Source organism: Phytophthora ramorum, assembly GCF_020800215.1.
Source record: "Phytophthora ramorum isolate Pr-102 chromosome Unknown Phyram_PR-102_s0020, whole genome shotgun sequence".
Classification (NCBI taxonomy): Eukaryota; Oomycota; class Peronosporomycetes; order Peronosporales; family Peronosporaceae; genus Phytophthora; species Phytophthora ramorum.
In genome coordinates, this window is record NW_027150666.1 from 72,050 (window position 1) to 88,423 (window position 16,374).

At 57.0% G+C, this 16,374-nt stretch overlaps 6 protein-coding genes across 6 annotated transcripts; 3 read left to right on the forward strand and 3 right to left on the reverse strand.

Annotated features, from left to right (window-relative positions):
* Positions 1-192: 192 nt before the first annotated feature.
* On the forward strand, positions 193-888 carry KRP23_14077 (uncharacterized protein; the record flags this gene model as incomplete). The annotated part of the gene is made up of 1 exon (XM_067884865.1): positions 193-888. The coding sequence occupies one exon, from the start codon at positions 193-195 to the stop codon at positions 886-888; it is 696 nt and encodes a 231-aa protein (XP_067737631.1).
* Positions 889-1,463: 575 nt separating this feature from the next.
* Positions 1,464-2,558, forward strand: KRP23_14078 (Nicotinamidase; the record flags this gene model as incomplete). The annotated part of the gene is made up of 3 exons (XM_067884866.1): positions 1,464-2,158; positions 2,227-2,416; positions 2,493-2,558. The coding sequence occupies 3 exons, from the start codon at positions 1,464-1,466 to the stop codon at positions 2,556-2,558; spliced, it is 951 nt and encodes a 316-aa protein (XP_067737632.1).
* Positions 2,559-3,173: 615 nt separating this feature from the next.
* Positions 3,174-5,402, forward strand: KRP23_14079 (putative serine esterase; the record flags this gene model as incomplete). Its single annotated transcript, XM_067884867.1, has 1 exon — positions 3,174-5,402. The coding sequence occupies one exon, from the start codon at positions 3,174-3,176 to the stop codon at positions 5,400-5,402; it is 2,229 nt and encodes a 742-aa protein (XP_067737633.1).
* A 94-nt stretch (positions 5,403-5,496) lies between these two features.
* KRP23_14080 (Dual 3',5'-cyclic-AMP and -GMP phosphodiesterase 11A) lies at positions 5,497-10,578 on the reverse strand (the record flags this gene model as incomplete). The annotated part of the gene is made up of 1 exon (XM_067884868.1): positions 5,497-10,578. One exon carries the CDS (start codon positions 10,576-10,578, stop codon positions 5,497-5,499), a length of 5,082 nt encoding a protein of 1,693 aa, XP_067737634.1.
* A 278-nt stretch (positions 10,579-10,856) lies between these two features.
* Positions 10,857-13,325, reverse strand: KRP23_14081 (Ubiquitin-like domain-containing protein CIP73; the record flags this gene model as incomplete). Its single annotated transcript, XM_067884870.1, has 1 exon — positions 10,857-13,325. The coding sequence occupies one exon, from the start codon at positions 13,323-13,325 to the stop codon at positions 10,857-10,859; it is 2,469 nt and encodes an 822-aa protein (XP_067737635.1).
* A 2,057-nt stretch (positions 13,326-15,382) lies between these two features.
* Positions 15,383-16,296, reverse strand: KRP23_14082 (uncharacterized protein; the record flags this gene model as incomplete). The annotated part of the gene is made up of 5 exons (XM_067884871.1): positions 15,383-15,549; positions 15,619-15,712; positions 15,787-15,961; positions 16,030-16,080; positions 16,151-16,296. The coding sequence occupies 5 exons, from the start codon at positions 16,294-16,296 to the stop codon at positions 15,383-15,385; spliced, it is 633 nt and encodes a 210-aa protein (XP_067737636.1).
* Between the last annotated feature and the right edge of the window lie 78 nt (positions 16,297-16,374).

Genomic DNA, 16,374 nt, shown 5'->3' on the forward strand with positions numbered 1-16,374 from the left:
ATGGTCACTGCCGGCAACTACCCCATCACCAGTTGACTGCCGTGAACAAACACCGCCTCACTCTCACGAGCTGCATTTGTCTCGAGATCTGCGTAGAGCCCTTCGTCTGTCACTTTCAAATTCACTCTCTCGAGCACAGCCCAACCCACCGAAGCATCATTTCCCTTATTTTTGCTTCACTCCACTTCAACAATGTTCACCAGCAGAAAGATTTCCGCCCTGTGCCTCGCCGTCGTGGCCCTCTCGGGCACCACCCACGCCGAGCAAGAGGCCGCACAGACCTTTGGACTGCTCGGTGCTGGTCTCCCCGGCATCGGAGTCGGCATCCCAGGCGTCGCTAGCGTCGGTGTCGGTGGGCCTGGTGTCGTCGCCCCGGGTGTGAGCGTCGGTGTACCTGGTGTTGTGGGCGTGGGTGGTCTACCGTACGGAACGGATGTCAGTGTGGGAGCCAACGCACTGGGTGTCGGAGTCCCCAGTGTCAGTGTCGGAGTCCCTGGTGTTGCCAGCGTTGGCGTGAATGCCGCTCCTGCCGTCGGTGTCCACGACATCGGTGTCGATACGGGCGCTGGCAGATACTCGCACGCGAGCAAGACCACCACCGCCTCTGCCAATGCCGATATGACGAATGGTGCCGGGGCCACGAAGACAGGGACCGTGAGAAGTGGTGACGGAACCGTCAAGACGGCCACTACGACGGACGGTGATAATACTGTGTCGGTGACCGATGGAGACATCGCCGCCACCGCGAAGATAGGTGGTGCGTCGACGAGCGCCTCTGCGAATGCGAACGCGGATACGAGCCCGAACACGAGTGGCGGAGCGAAGACCGGCGCTACTGGCATCAACACTGCTTCTCAGAAGACCTACCGCAACCTGCGCTCCGAGTGAGTGAGCAGCGTGCACTCCATGCCGGTGAGGTATGAGCCCTGGGTCACTGAACGTTCTACGATACAGTAGCTTGCGCTTTATTGATCGAGCGTGCGCCTGCCCATTAGCCGTTCGCGTTGTTTCTTGGTGAGTCTAGACACGTTAAAGGACGAATACAAAGCACGGTCCGCAAACTGCACTTGACTCGTTATCTCGTTGCCCAGATAGAGCACCAAATGTTGGTGCAGTCGTCGTCGTCGTAGGTCTTGCTTGATAATATGTGCTTCACGCAGAGACCCACGAGTGCATGCGGATGTAGACAGTCGTCTCTTTAATTTGGGGGGGGGGGGTCTACAGTACTACACCAGGGAGTTATACGTCATCGATAATGGGCAGGTGTCCGCGCAAAGAAGACACTTTTCGCCACGCACACACTGTCACCGCCACGTCGGCCTTGTCAGTGCGATTCGCATCATCGTCGTCCGCATAACGCACGTCAAGCGTGGCGTCTAGCACGGGTGTTGCTAGTTGCGCATGCGCAAAGTACATGTATCATTTCCAAACTTCCCAGCTCCGCGTGCACCACACTTTCAGCGATGTTCAGCACCAAGCTCGCCTACGTGGTTTCATGCATGGCCGTGCTGGTGGTTCCCGCTGCGAGCACCGTGTTCATCAGCACGCCGCCCAACAACTGCAGTGCCTACGACGAGAACGACGTGGACACTTCTGCCTGCTTGGCGAACAAGATCAATGAAGGCGGCCTCGGCATCCTGGTCATCGACCAGCAAGTGAGCTTCCACCCCGGAGGTTCCCTGGCTATTGCCACCGCCAACGAAGACGCCGCTCGCATCGCTGCCTTCATCTCGAACCACACGTCCGCTCTGGATCAAGTCGTGCTGACCATGGACTCGCACCAGCGGTACCACATCGCGCACGGCATCTTCTGGGAGAACGCCACGGGGAGCTCACCCGAGCCGTACACGACGATCTACGCGCAGAACATTTCGGACGGTGTGTGGAGGCCCCGCGACGCAAGTTTGCACGACTACGTGCTGGCATACACGGAGTCGCTCGAAGCGAGCGGCAAGTTCTCGCTCACGGTCTGGCCGGAGCACTGCCTCATCGGTTCGAGCGGACACAACATCGTGACCAACGTGTTGGACGCGGCTCTGGAGTGGACGAAGGAGTCGCTGAAGCCGATCCAGTACGTGATGAAGGGCAGCAACCCGTTCACGGAGCACTACTCAGCACTCAGGGCGGAGTACGAGCTGCCGTATGACCCATCAACAAGGTAAGAGAGAGCACCGCAGGAGGTTGGAATCGTGTGCTGCTTACTAACCGAAATGTCTTCCTTTGCAGCCTCAACACAGAGTTGATCAAGACATTGCAGCGCTCGAGTAAGCTCGTGATCGTGGGCGAGGCGCTCTCCCACTGCGTCAATTTCACCGTGCGCGACCTGGTGGAGTCGTGGCCGGCCGATCGGCTGAGCGACCTGATCATCCTGACGGACTGCTCGTCGCCTGTTGCTGGCTACGAAGCGGAGGCGGAGGTACGGATTGCAATTCGTGTGGTACATGTCAGAGCGGAGACTAATAACCTATTGTTGCCGTTGGTGGTTGACGCAGCAATTCCTGAGCGACATGGCAGCGCTCGGCCTCACGCTCACGACGTCCGCCGAATTTTCCGCGTAGATCAGCGTCCTGTAGCGAAAGGAAGCACAATGAATGAACAAAAGAGGTGACCATGTCAGGACTCCGAAGTGTTTTGGTCTGGCGGGCATTCACGGTCGGCGGCGACGGGCTGTGCTTGCCAAGCAAGCTGTTGTACCGCACAGAGAGAGTGCGGCGAAGTGCAGAGCGCGTGCCTCTGGGAGCTGCACTCCAGTCCTGCTGCTCGCTCTCGCATCGTCATGACGTGCAGCCCAATGAGTACCGTACGTCACGCGCTCTCCTTCCGCCGTGCAATTGTGTCTCGACGTCTCCATTCAAGCAGACCCTGCCACCACCAACTCCATTGCCCAATTCCCCGTGCTGAAGACGGCATGAGCTGTCAATTAGCTTTGTAGCGCATCCCCTGTTTTCGTCCACAAACCTCTATGATTCTGTGCACACGTCAACTCAATATGTATCACTTATCTTTCTTCTTCTCTCCACTATCATCACCACCTGTAATATTACATCCCCAAAGGTATCCGCTTTTGATTGGTCGACCACCCGCCCATCACAGCCCCCCGTAACGGTCTCACATACGTCATTCGCCAAGTCTCGCCGTAGCGCTCAAGTCCCGATCTTCGCCGCTCGACTAGCATGACGGAGGCGGCCCCCGCGACCGGCGCGCAGCCCCAGGCCGCGGCCAACACGAAGTACTACATGAAGAACGCCGTGTTCTCCATGGTGTCGCTGTACCTGGCGCACCAGTTCGCCGGCTACATCTCGAACCGCGAGGACCCCATCGCGTGCGAGCTGCACGTGAACGACCACTCGTGGTTCGGCGAGAAGCGCTACGAATCGCTGCGCTTCTTCGACCCCAAGAAGACGCACCACGAGACGCAGTACGTGGCCATGCGCGACGGTGTCGACCTGGCCGTGGACTCGTACCTGGCCGACTACCTCTGGGACAAGCAGCAGCAGGTGCCCACGGTGCTCTTCCCCACGCGCCACGGCCGCGGCTACACGCTCGACTTCCCCTTTAACATCTTTACGCGCTACGAGCGCAAATTCACCAACCCGCGCGTCAACGCCTACGTGCAGCGCTTCGTCACGAACGGATACGCTTGGGTCTCGGTAGACGTGCGCGGCACGGGCGCGTCGGCCGGCACCAAGGCGCACGACTTCGCCGATGCAGAGGTGCAGGACGCCTACGACGTCATCGAGTGGATCACGCAGCAGCCGTGGAGCAACGGAGAGGTGGCCACGTTCGGCCAGGGACTTGACGGCGTCGGCGCGCTGCTGGTCGCGGCGAGCGGACACCCTGCACTCAAGGCGGTGTCTGTCAGCAGTGCACCTGTGGACGTGTTCCAGGACGCGCTGTTCCCCGGTGGCGTGAAGAACGACAAGGCGCTGAACGACTGGGCGTCGTTCACGAGCGCAACGGACCGCCAGATCCGCTGGGACAGCATCCCGACGTTCAAGCCGCGGCTTATGCTCAAGCACTTCGGTGGCAACGTCTACCGCGTGGACGACAACGACGCTAAGTTCGACAACTACATCCACCAGCACATGAAGAACCCGGACCTGGCCAAGGAGCTCAAGGACGTGCACTTCCGCGATGACAAGCTGGCTTCGATTGGCGTGACCCCCGAGCAGCTGGATGCGATTCGTCATCTCAGTGCCATTGCTTCTTCAGGTGTTGCGCTGCAGACCTCGGCCGGGTTCTTCGACATGGGCATCGCGCGCTCCAGCATCTTGTTGTTTAAGTACCTGACCAACACGCTGGACGCTGACACGGCCTCGTTGCTGCCCCCTCTTCCCAAGGAAGCTCTCGAGGCGGTGGAGAAGGATGCGACGCACCACCGTCTCACGCTTGGACCGTGGAGCCACGCCGGTGTCGACAACGCGGATCCGTTTGCCCAGTCGAAGCAGAAGTGCTTCTACCACCTCGACGAAGTGAGCCGCTTCTTCGACCACCACATGTACGCTAACCGCCGCAAGATCACCAAGATCGAGGACGAGCTGCCTGTGCACTACTTCACCATGGCGCACAATCGTTGGAAGGAGTCGAGCACGTGGCCGCCGGCTTATGTGAGCGACGAGGTGTTCTACCTTGGTGCTAACCAGGAGTTCCAGGCCGAACCGGAGACCGAGACGAGTGAGGTAGCTCTGAACGTGAGCACCAAGCCTACGTTGGACGCAGTTTCGCGATGGGATATGCTGGATCACCTGTTTGGTCTGCGTCCGATGTACTACCACGACCGCGCGCCGTTGGCTGACCAGTACAAGACGTTCCTGACCCCCGAGCTGTCGCTGACGGAGATCACTGGCGAGGCGGAGCTGCGTCTCTTCTTCTCTGTGGACCAGCCGGATGTCAACCTTGTGGCGTACCTGGAAGACGTCGACTACACAGCCCCGTTCCCGAACGAGAACAAGCGCCCCGGCGTCACGTACATCACGGAGGCATTGTTGAATCCGGTGCACCAGACGCTGCGTCCGGACTCGCACGTACACTCTTTCAAGCGTGCCAATGGCCGTGAAATCGTGCCCGGCCAGGTCTACGAGGCTGTTTTCCGCTTCGTGCCGACCTCGTACGTCGTGAAGCGCGACCACCAGGTCCGCGTGTCCGTTGGTGTTGCTAGCCCACCCGACTTCGATTCGACCGGCGAGAAAGAGGCGACCGAGCTCACTATTCACTTCGGAGGAGACTACCCGACTAAGCTTACGCTCCCGTCGTACACGGGCGTATACAACGCCAACGTAGTGCCGCGCGCCGAGGTGGTCGACGACCTGGAAGCGATCCCGACTGAATCCACTGAGACGCCTTCGGAGGAGGAGGTCGTGGACGAGTTCGCCGACGAGCCGGTGGCCAAGGACGAGCTGTAGGTATGCAATAGGCACAAGTCATTCCTCCCAGTATGCAGCGCTTTCGCTAGCGCTGCGATTTCAAATACATAGATCGTTGATGGACTACATTTTGTCAGCCAAACAGCAGCATTTGTACACTGACAACAGCATGGGTGACGGTGTCCAGTACCGGAGCAAGTTCGTAGGTTATCACTGGGAAGTTCTTGAGTTGTGGTCGCAGCGCTGTAAGCATCGCCTCCACATCGACAAAACCGGTGGCTTCATCCGCGAAGCAAGCGTGCAGCTGATCCCATTCGACAAGCGGCAAGGAGATACCAGCACCTCCAGACTTCGTGCTAAGCGCTTGCTCCAGCTCGCGTCGAGATAGCATCTTCTTGGCTTTTACTCCGTCTTCAGAGCCATAGTTGGCAAAGGCACCGAACAATGCGTGACTGGCGCGAGCCACATCCACCTGCCACGCTGCGTCGGTGAACTCCCACAGCAATTGACGCAGTTTCAAGAGAATCGATCGAGATAGAGTCGATTCCACTCGCACCTCATTGTCACCGGGCGAATCGGAATCTTCGTCAGCTTCGAGCTGGGGTTGGCGGCTGTCGATCACGCCCGTGATCACTTCCTTCCGCGTGTAGACGTTTTCCAAGTCCATCCGGAGCTTCCCATACACTGCAGCTTCAGTGCAACCAGCAGGGAGCTCCACGTTCTTGCCAATCCATTGCACGAAATGCTCGCAGCTCATTTCATGTGCTGTCGCCCCTGAAAGCTGGAAGCCCCAACGATGGCCGTCTTCCCCCAAGTAGAGTGAGTGCACCGTCAGATTTGACGTAGCAATTGGATGCAGCTCAGCGATCAATGAACGAACGCTAAATCCTCGAGAGCAGACGTTCACGGGCTGAGAAAAGGACCCAAGGTGGCCTCGGGAAGTCAGCGTAAGAGAGACGGCAGCAACTGGTGACTGCCGCGAAAGCTCCAGCATTCCCTGCATCTTTCGGGCTCGAGTTGACACGGTAGTCAGGTCGTGGCAAACGCCAAGCGCGCCCGAAATCTGCCGAGTCAAAATCGGTAGCGTGCTTAGCTGCTCGCTACGAGAACCGGCCGCTACAGCTGGATGATCACGAGGAAAAAGCAGGACCAGTACGCCTACGATCTCCTGCCCGTAACTGCTCCACACAGGACATGCCACCACTGCATGTCGAGTGAACCCCAATCGTACATCGGAGCGCGTGGCTTTCATCGTGTACTTGTCTATACGAGGACGTGAGCGTCGACTTGCTGCTGAAGTTGGCTTTGAAGCGGAGCCACCATCTTGGCGTTGGCCCTCTGCTGTAGTTCCTCCATCTTCTTCGTCGACAATCCAGTGCTTGACGATGACGGCGCTGCTACGCATCAGCACTTGTTGAAAGAGCCCCTCGCTTGTTAGTGCACGGAGTGTTTGGTCTGTCACCACTGACAACTTTCGTGATTGGGCACCTAGCGACGGGATAAAGCTCATTCCAGTCGCTCCTCGGGCGTCGGTGGCTACGAGATGCATATTTGTGGTCGAGCTGTGTGCTGCGAGTGAAGCTGCAGCTTGTGGAGATATCTTCGACGTCCACATGTGACGTTCGCGGTCCTTAACTGGATGTCCGTTTTCATTTTCCTCCCACAAGTAAAGGTGGGCCGTTGTCTCGGCGTCGAAAATGCTCACGCAGGCGTTGTAGACAGCGTTAATGACGCCGATGACACTCATTTCCTTGAAAAATGACATGGAGGCATCAAGGAGCAGAGCGATTTGCTCCTTCTGTCGCAACATGCGCTGCTTCTCCAGAATGGCGGCCAGCACACTGCAGCTCTGACTCTGGACGATGGACAGGAACAAGTCGTGCTGGTCGAAATGCGTTTTGCGTCCCTTGCTGTTTACAAGCTGAAGCAAGCCCACAAGCTTCTGACCTGAGCCACTCGCCGTTGTGAACATATCTTCGCCACCGCTTTTGGAGAGTCTGTCCATCCCTGAGAGTATACCTTCCGAGTCGTCGACAAGCAACGGGGCAAACAGCACATTCCGTGCAGGAATGCCACTGAGGCTGTCAACAAATGGGTTGAACGAGCTAGCCTTCCCGACGTCGTTGACAATCGTGAGCTGTTGTGAGCGCACGGCGTCTTCCATCAGAGACCCGGCGTAAGTGGATTCAGACAGAGCAATCCGATAACGGCGTTTGTGGTGGAAAGTCACCAGCTCGTGGGTATCCGGGTCGACGACATAGACCGCAGCGCCCTCCACTCCAATAATCTGCTCAGCCGCAGTTCCAAGACTTACGATGGCTTCCACGAGGTCTCCGTCGGAGATGAGTTTGCCCACATTCCAGCATAGCTCCTGGTTTCGCTGGAAAAGCTGCGAGTTCTCGATGGCCAAGGCAATGAGCTTTGAAATCGTTTGAAGCAAGAACTCGTCCTTTGCTCGGAATGGAGCGCCTCCTGATTTGTTGATGACCTGCACGACACCAAGCAGCGTTTGCTCTCTCGGAGGGTATGCTGGGGATTTTTTCTCCTTGTCTTCCTCACCGCGTTTGCCCGAGCACGCAGTTGCAGCTCCAGGCTTCTCTGGCGTTCCCATATTTGAAATAATGGGGACTGTCAGCATGCTCTTAGTGCGATAATGCGTCTTTTGGTCCCATGCAGAGTTAAACCGCGGGTCGTCGTAGGCGTCTGGAATGTTAATCGACTGCTGGGTTTCAGCGACCAGCCCAACGATACCTTGACCGAAGTGAATCGTCATGCCTGTGTTCGCCTTTTGCTCAGACCGCTGGTAAACTTCCACACCCGCGCCGCTGATATCACTGTGCCAGTTGTGGAGTGTTCGGCTTGCGTTGTCGGCGACAAACAGCGAGCAACGGTCCGCGTCCAGAATGTTCTTGGCGTTCTCTATCACAACCTTGCCCAGCTCATCAAAGTGGAGGCAGGTAAAAATCTCGGGTGCCAGCTGGATGAATGTTTCCTCGTTGACCTTGTTGCTCTCGACGTCCGTAAAATAAGCGACTTTGGGGAACAATCCACTTGAGAAATGGCAAACCAGTGTCAGCAGCGCCTGGTCTTCCGGAGTGAACGCGTCGCATCTCTCCAAAGCAATGGAAAGGCCCAACGCTTCCACTTGCGTCAGTTTTCCACAGACCTGAACCACCGCAAGAACGCGGTTGTCATGCAAAATCGGCACCAGCAGTGTGGAGGCGTACGGATGCATGACCAGGCGGTCTGCGTTGTCAGTTGCCACGGAATTGCTTGGGTGTCGAGCTATTTGACCAGCAGACAACAGCAGTGCACGTTTAGTATGGTAAACGTGCGCCGCCAACCCACACGGCACCGCCGCCGAAATGGAGCTTGGTGAGCCCGCCAAATAATTTAGAGGGGACAACGCAGACCGCACAGTGCTCATTTGAGGCTTGCTTGAGTTCGTTGACTTGGCCTCCTGGGCGATATTCTCTGGCGCAAGGCGTGACGGCATCCGGCACCAAAACTCTTGCTGCGATTTATCAACGACCAGCACAAGAACTTGTTCAGCCTGCATCAGCTCACGACATTCTTCCGTCAGGACTTCAGCAAGCTGATACATGTGGGTACTTTCCGCGACGTGTTGAAGCGAGCGTGCCATCACCTGGAATGAGTGATGTAGCGTTAACATCTGCGATCCACAGTGCCGCACCTCCCGGAGCCAGTCTCGAGTGCTACGATCCAGTGTGTTATCGTGTAGGGTCATGAGCTGGTGACTGAGCAGTTGCTCAAACGCTTGGCCCACGTGAGAAGTAAACGACAAAGGTGCCAGTGATGAAGTAAGCACTGTGTTTGCTTCACGCGGTGGGTCTTTGTTGGTATCGCCCGAGCTGTTGGTGGCAACGGGAGGAAGCGGAAGCAACCCCTTCCAAATGTCATCCGAGAAAATATTCTTCACTTGTAAACTCTCTCGTCGGCCAGCAGTGCTGTTTGGCGATACCCCGCCAGCTAAAGTCACGCTGTTCTTGCGATGTGGGGCGGTTGTGGATCCACTCGGGGTCGTAAGAGTACTGCAGTAGAGCTGCCGGGTGCGTTGCAAGCGCAGCTCGTTGTCTTTCTCTTGAACCACGACATGAGCTTTCTCCAGAAGACGCTCCAATCGTGACAGCTCGTGCGAGTAGTTGGCCAATTGGTGCGCGTGGCGCTGCTGAAGTTCCTTTCGTTCTTCCTCTGCCTTCTCAAGTTTAGTCATGTACACTTCCAGTGACTGTGTATCCTGAGACTGAGATTTCCCTCCGCATGTGCACCCCTGAGCTTCTGCCATTACCACAGGAGTTCTAGCTCGTGGGCTTTTCCGCTGTCCACAGTTCGAAGGTGACAGTGGTGGCCGTCGAAACGGAGAGTGCGGCGTTACTGTTCTGGATCCTTCATCTTTCTCATCTCTCGAACTAGGTTGCTGTGGTGACCGTGACACGGCGGGTAACGATGCTTTAAGATTCTTTCCTCCACTTGGAGTGGTGGGGTGGAGAGCTCGAAGTGTTTGCTTGTGCATCTGCACCTCAGTGCGCAAACTATCGATCAGCTGCACGTGCTGTTTCTTCTCTTCGGTCAGATGCGCCACCAACTTATTCTGCTGCTCGAGCTGATGACTGAGGCGCTTGTTCACTGCTCGCAGATGAGAGATGACCGTGTACGTATGCTGGTCATAGTAAATCAGAGTTTGACGCTCTCGCTCTCGGTTTGTCGTCTTGACTCGTGCTGTCGGCTGCCTCGAGCTCAAATCGTCAACCAAAGTGTCCTGCCCACTGTTTTCTTCGTCCACAGTGTTACTATAGTCGCTGGCGTCTACCGCAACATCTTCGCTTTCGTTTTCGCTTTCGTTCTCTGCAGCATTTGATGTTTCACTCGGTGCCAACTCCGACTCATTATCTGGTGGCGCACCTCCAGTTTCTTCTTCGGCGTCGTCATTTTCTTGTTCTCCATCGTCATTTTCTTCTTCAGCGTCTTCGGCTTCGAAGGAATCTGCGTACGACTCGGTCTCATCGTCGCCCGCTCGCATGGAACCATCAACACTGCGTCGCGACCTCATGAACGCTGGAAACGGAGCAACCGTCGCTGGAGTGAGTTTTGCATTAGGCATGCCCTGCGCCTGCTGGTATGAAGGCGGGGGCCCAACCTTCTTGGCAGCATGCTTCGGAGTCATGAGACGGATCTCGACTTGCGTTCGCGTCATGCTGCTTTGGCTTCTCAGCGGACGAAACCAGAGAGGATGTTGCTCTTTGGCCAAGTCGCTAAAACAAGAGCTCTAAAAACACCCGGGCCTTGATCGCGTGGATCATCTTGACAACCGAATTGCAATCCCCTGTGCAAGCAAGAAGGTCAAATAAACACTACACAGCACAAGACTGCACACCAAAGAATCCGTTATTCAATATACAACTTCGCAGCATTTCGCTACGAAGTATTTCGCGCCGTATCACGAACTACGACAATCAGCAACGGCAAATAGCCTTAGTCCACTTCGTCCAAGTCCAAGTCCTCCTCGATACTGCTGGAATCACTTGGGCTGCGAGAACGGCTACTAGAATTATCACGGGACCAATGGGCTGCGGTCGACGATGAAGACGAAGCTAGCGAAGATGGGGACGATGAGGAGGACGACGGAAGCGAAAAATCGGAAACCAGCTCCACAGGTTGGCTCGCTTCTTCTGTAGGGCTGTTGTTTGTTTCGTTGTGAACAAGGTTCCGCACGCCACTGAGAGTGCGCCGCATCACTTCCAGAAACGTTGGGAATCCCGACGAACCCGAGGAAGATGACTCCGCCGATGCAGACGACGCTCGCGCGGTCTCACCGCTGTGATCATCTCCATGTAGTTGACTCGGTGTGTGTTCGGATGCGCGAGCTCGTATGCGCTCCTCGGCCTCGGCTACTTCTGGAATGACACCAATCGTACTACTTGAGTACTGCGAGCTATCTCCGCTTTGAAGGGTGCGCGGAGACGATATTTGAGTAGACGGTGAAGGAGGGCGATATGCCAACCGACCACCCTGCATGGCATCGGAATGTGTATAGCGCATGCTTGAATCTTCATCACTGTCATCGTTGTCGCCATCATGACTGAACGAAGACCCGAAAAAGTCGTCCGACAGAAACGCGTCCAGATCCCGCGCCACTGAGCGCTGCTGCGGGTTTGGCTCGCTCGCCTGCGAGTGACTGCGGTGGCGGTAGGAGCCCAACAGAGGTACACGACTGTGATCGGCATCGTCGTCTGGGTTGGAATTTCTACTGTCGTCAAAGCCAAATGAGCGTCGGGTAGGAGGCGTAGAGGGCATCCGAGCCCTTTGGTCAGTAACACCTGTGTCTCCATTGTTACCCGCGTCATTATTGCCACGAGTCAACGAAGCCAAGGACGATAGCGAAGCCGGCGCAACAATCGCGTGGATATGCACGTCGATACTGCGTCTCGGCTGGTTGGCCTCACTTGGCGTGTTCGGAGACGTGGTGATCAGATCACGAATAGATAGCGAATTGTCTTGAGCTTCCATGGATGCCGACACACTTGAAGCTTGCTGTCGTGTAGAACCTCTAGGTCCGTGACGCAACACGGCCGAGCGGCGCTCTTGCTGTCGCTGTGAGGTGTCTCTGAGCTCTGGACGCAGCAACGGATCAAGATACCGCACTGAATCCATCAGCAGCCGCCCAAATCGATCAAAGAGCGGCGCCACCATGTGGGCAACCTCCGACACCTCACTTCCTCGAGTTTCTTCCCCCTCCTCCGTCGTAATCGGCCTCGATAAGTCCGCAAACTCCTCAAACAACCCGTGAATAGGTTCGGGCTCACTTGGCGGGCGTTGATTTCGCTCCTCTCGTCTCAGATCCTCTTCACACAACTCCGCCAAGCGGTCAATATGAGGCATCATTTCCCGCATCAAGTTCCGCACATCGCCCACCATTCGTCGTACATCATTGTCGCTTACTCGAGGCGCACTCGGCACCCGCGTCGTGGGGACGGGCGACATGCGCTGTGCGTTTTGTGTATGAAGCGTGCGAGTGCGAAAGGCTGCGATGCGCTCCGAGTCAAAGTCGATCCACTCGTCCCACCGCGTGGGCCAGCCATGGTAGTGGACCAGCACTTTTCCGTCGGCGATGGCCATCACCGTGGACTCGAGCCACTGGTTTACCGTGTCCTTCACGTCGAGCCACTGGCCCACAAAGAACTGGCGTGGGCCACGCAGCACCATCATCTCCTCTTCTCCCGTCTGTACCTGCAGTTCATTGACCCGTCCTGTTTCCTGCTCCAGTGCCGCTGTGGACAACACCGTCCGCATAGTGAGAAGGCCCTGTGTGATGGGCTCCAAGTCGGGCGTGGCCTGGGCCGCGTTCCGGTTCCCGCCGAGCCCCATGGCGTCGGCCGCTTCTTGCGGGGACTCGCCCATTTCGTCCAGGATCTCGCGCAGCATGGGCAGCGGCTGGGGCGCGGCGGTGGCCGTGCGTCTCAGGGCCGAGCGGAGACTGGCCAGGTTCCAGGCCGGGCCGTCCCCTTCCCGGCCGGTCCACCGTCTCACAGCGCCGGGCGCATCTTCCTCCTGTTCGGCCACGTTCGTCTGCGTTGCGTTGCTGCTGGCCGCGGGATTGGCCGCGCGGGTCGGCGGCTTGGCCACCAGGTGCACAGTGTGGCCGTCCTGCAGGTCGTAGGCGGCCAGTGCCGCGCCGTCCTTGAGCAACTTGCCGCGGTAGATAAGGCGCTGTCTCGGGACCGGCACGGCCGTGGCCAGCGCCACCTTGGCCCGGAAGTCGGCCACCGACATGGACGAGGCCGCCTCCACGTCGAACACGCGCTCGTCCAGCGTCTTGAGCCGCAGGTGCAGCGCGTCGGCGGAGGGTTCTGAGGACTGGTAGGGAGACGACGGGGACGCGAGCGAGTCAGGCGGCGCGGACGACGACATGGCCGCCGCGGAGTCGGCCGGTGCGCGCTCCATCGAGACGTGACAAAAAGGTCCGAATGAGGCGATTGTTCTCCTTGAAGGTAATCCCGCCGAAAAACTATAAATTACGTGTCGAAACTATAAATTAAATCTACGCTTACGTATTCAATACACTTGCCCGGTACTCCACCCACCCCAGACTCCCCTGCACTCCACCAGCCAGCTCGTCCCCACCCAGTACGTTGCCGCGCTCGCAAGTTCGCCAACAGCGGAAAACGTCGCTCTCGCCACCACCGTTGAGGGAGTACACTGCATATGTACGACGCATGCCTACACAACTCGGAAGTACGCTGTCCCCCCAAGAAACACCGTCCGCGACTCAACCCCATCAGAGAAGACCCAAAGCTTCGCAAGCGATACCAGAAAGGGGAGATAATTACCCAGTACTGCATCGAAGCACGGGACACACCCGTAGCATGATCGACTCCCAATCGTCCACGCCCAACCCAGCCCAAACAAGTACGAGTCCAAGTTCAGGTAAACCCTGTCGGTGGACCCCCATGCGTTTCGTTGATGGAAATGCTGAAACGAGGTCTTAAGCATCACACACACAAACCCAACTGCTCAAGGACATCGCAAAGATGATAGGGGTCGACCGTCGAGTATTTTGGCAGGAAACATACTGTGTAGTAGACTACAAACTACAAGCTGTAGACTATTGGTTTTCTCGCGACGAAACTGCACCTCCGAAGCTCATCGATTTGCTCGACGGCGCAGAGACCTCAGTGGATATCGCTTATGTTCATCTTGACGCATCCTGAACTGACCGACGCTACCATCCGTGCCTCTCAGCGTGTCACGGTTCGTGTTCTCGTTGATCGGGCACAAGTCTCCGAGAAAAGCTCAGCTATGATGATCGAAAACGGGGTCAACGTAAAGGTCCCAAACTTTCATGCGCTGGAAGCTAGCGATTATCGACGGAGACATATTGACGATGGAAAGCTTTGCAATTGGAGTGTGGGGGGAATGGCGATGAATTGGGAGCAGACTATTGTATTGCGTGGTCCTATTGTTGAAGCACACGTCGTTGAGCATGACCAGCACATGTGGTCTGTTGCCTTACACAACAACTGGAAAGTTGAGTGATATAGATACCCGCGGTACTGTTCATCTGTAGCGTCAGGCGATGGTGAAAGCAGTGCCGCAGCGGGTACTCCGGCCTGGCAGTTTGTTTTACAAGGCACGGGCAACTACAGCACGGTCGCGTTCGATGGAGTCAGCCACGTAGACTCATTTGAGACGCGCACGGCTCAGGCGCGCCTTGATCCGATCAAGCGCGAGTTCGAGCTGCTCTGGGAAGAAGGACAAGAGGCGCGGCTCATAGCGATCAAACCGCTGCGGCTTGTTGCCGGTGCTCAGCCCTGCAACTCGCAGTCTGCGAGAGACGTTGCTGCTGCCACTCGTAGCCAGCGTTCTTTCAGGGCTGTAGAGTACTTCTCGGACCAGCGTTGTTATCCTCGATGGACGACAGGGCCACGAACTCCTGTCAAAACCCGAGGGGGGGAGGCAGCCACAATTTCAACAGTGCTGGACGCCCATCACGGTCGGCCGTTATATCTACACTTTTGGTGCTTGGACTTACAGACGAACGCAGCCAATCGCTGTTCTGCAGGTCACAGCAGTGCTTGTACAGCCCAGCCCAGCCCTCTGAGCCTCTGTCGCAGCCGAACACTCGCTAATAGCGCTTGGATGGTGGTGGAGTCGGCTCTTCACCGACTACGAGCGTCTCGTGGCTATGCCTACGTCGGAACAACTCTTGGAAAAGGTTCGTGGCAAGCTTGGTGAAGAGCACGCTCACTCCAAGGCCACGCCAACGCAGTCCCTGCAACCACCCGAGTGTCTCCCGTGGGGATGCATTGATCGTTTTGCTCTCCTTGGGCATGTGTGGCCAACGTGCCGCCATCTACCGCCATTCACAATCGTTGCAGCGATACTCCTCTCCGACGTACATCAATGCAATGCCTGCTTCGAGCTGATAGCCCACTGTAAAGAAGCCTGTTGATAGTTTGATCGTCGGTGTCTAGCCGCTCCTTACTCGGAAGTCTTTCCACCTAGTCGCTCTTCTTGACTGCCGACGACGCACCACTGCTCACTACGAGCTTCAAGAACAGCAGCGAGTACCCAGCGGCCACGGAGCTCGCCACCTTGAACTGCAAGTCCTCACCCAGCTGCGAGATGCCCCAGCCGCCACTGTACACACCGAGAATGACGCTGCAGCCTGCTCACATCGTCACACACATAGGTAAGCTCAAAGCAAATATTTAATACCACAGAAGTTGCTACGCACCACCGCCCAGGAACGCCAGGGTGCCGCCGATGCGGTGGCCCGGGTTCTTCCATTGCCAGCTGGTCTTTTTGCCTCCAAAGGTGGTGGCGAGGCCCTACACATTGATCAACCTCAGCCATAATTATCAGTATCTATGCAATATAACACAACATCCCACTGCATACTCACGCCAAGCATGTTGAGCGTCGCCAGCGTCCCCGTGGTCCCCGCGAGCCACGAGTGCGTGGAAGTGAAATGCTCTTTGCCAAAGGCATTCTTGGTCATGTACGCCGCCGCTCCCCCGGCACTGAGCAGCAGCATGGCCAGCACTTGGGAGAACATGTGCAGCTGGGACAGAAACACTCTTTTAACACCACGACGGCGTCAGTCTCCAGCTCATCAAAAAGACTCAAAGTCCCTCCATTTCCGTACCGAGTCTTGAAGTCCGTCGCGCTCTTGCGCTCCAGCATCACGTACAGGCCCCTACAGGCGAAAGACACAGTATCTATTAGCACGTTGTAGCCCACTCAGCAGTCATAGCAGATTTCCCTACAGGGGGAAGCAGAGAAGGAAGGCCACGGCGTTGGCTGCCGGGTGCACGGCGAACAGCGACGGCGCCGCCGCGCACTTGGACAGGATCGTGGCGCAGGGCGCACCCAGCAATCCACTCAGCACCAGCAGCTCCAGCTTCTTGACCATGATACGGATCCGTTCTGGGCTCGACGGACACTATTGAGAAGTGACCGCACCACCGGACGAGATGTACACAATTTAGAC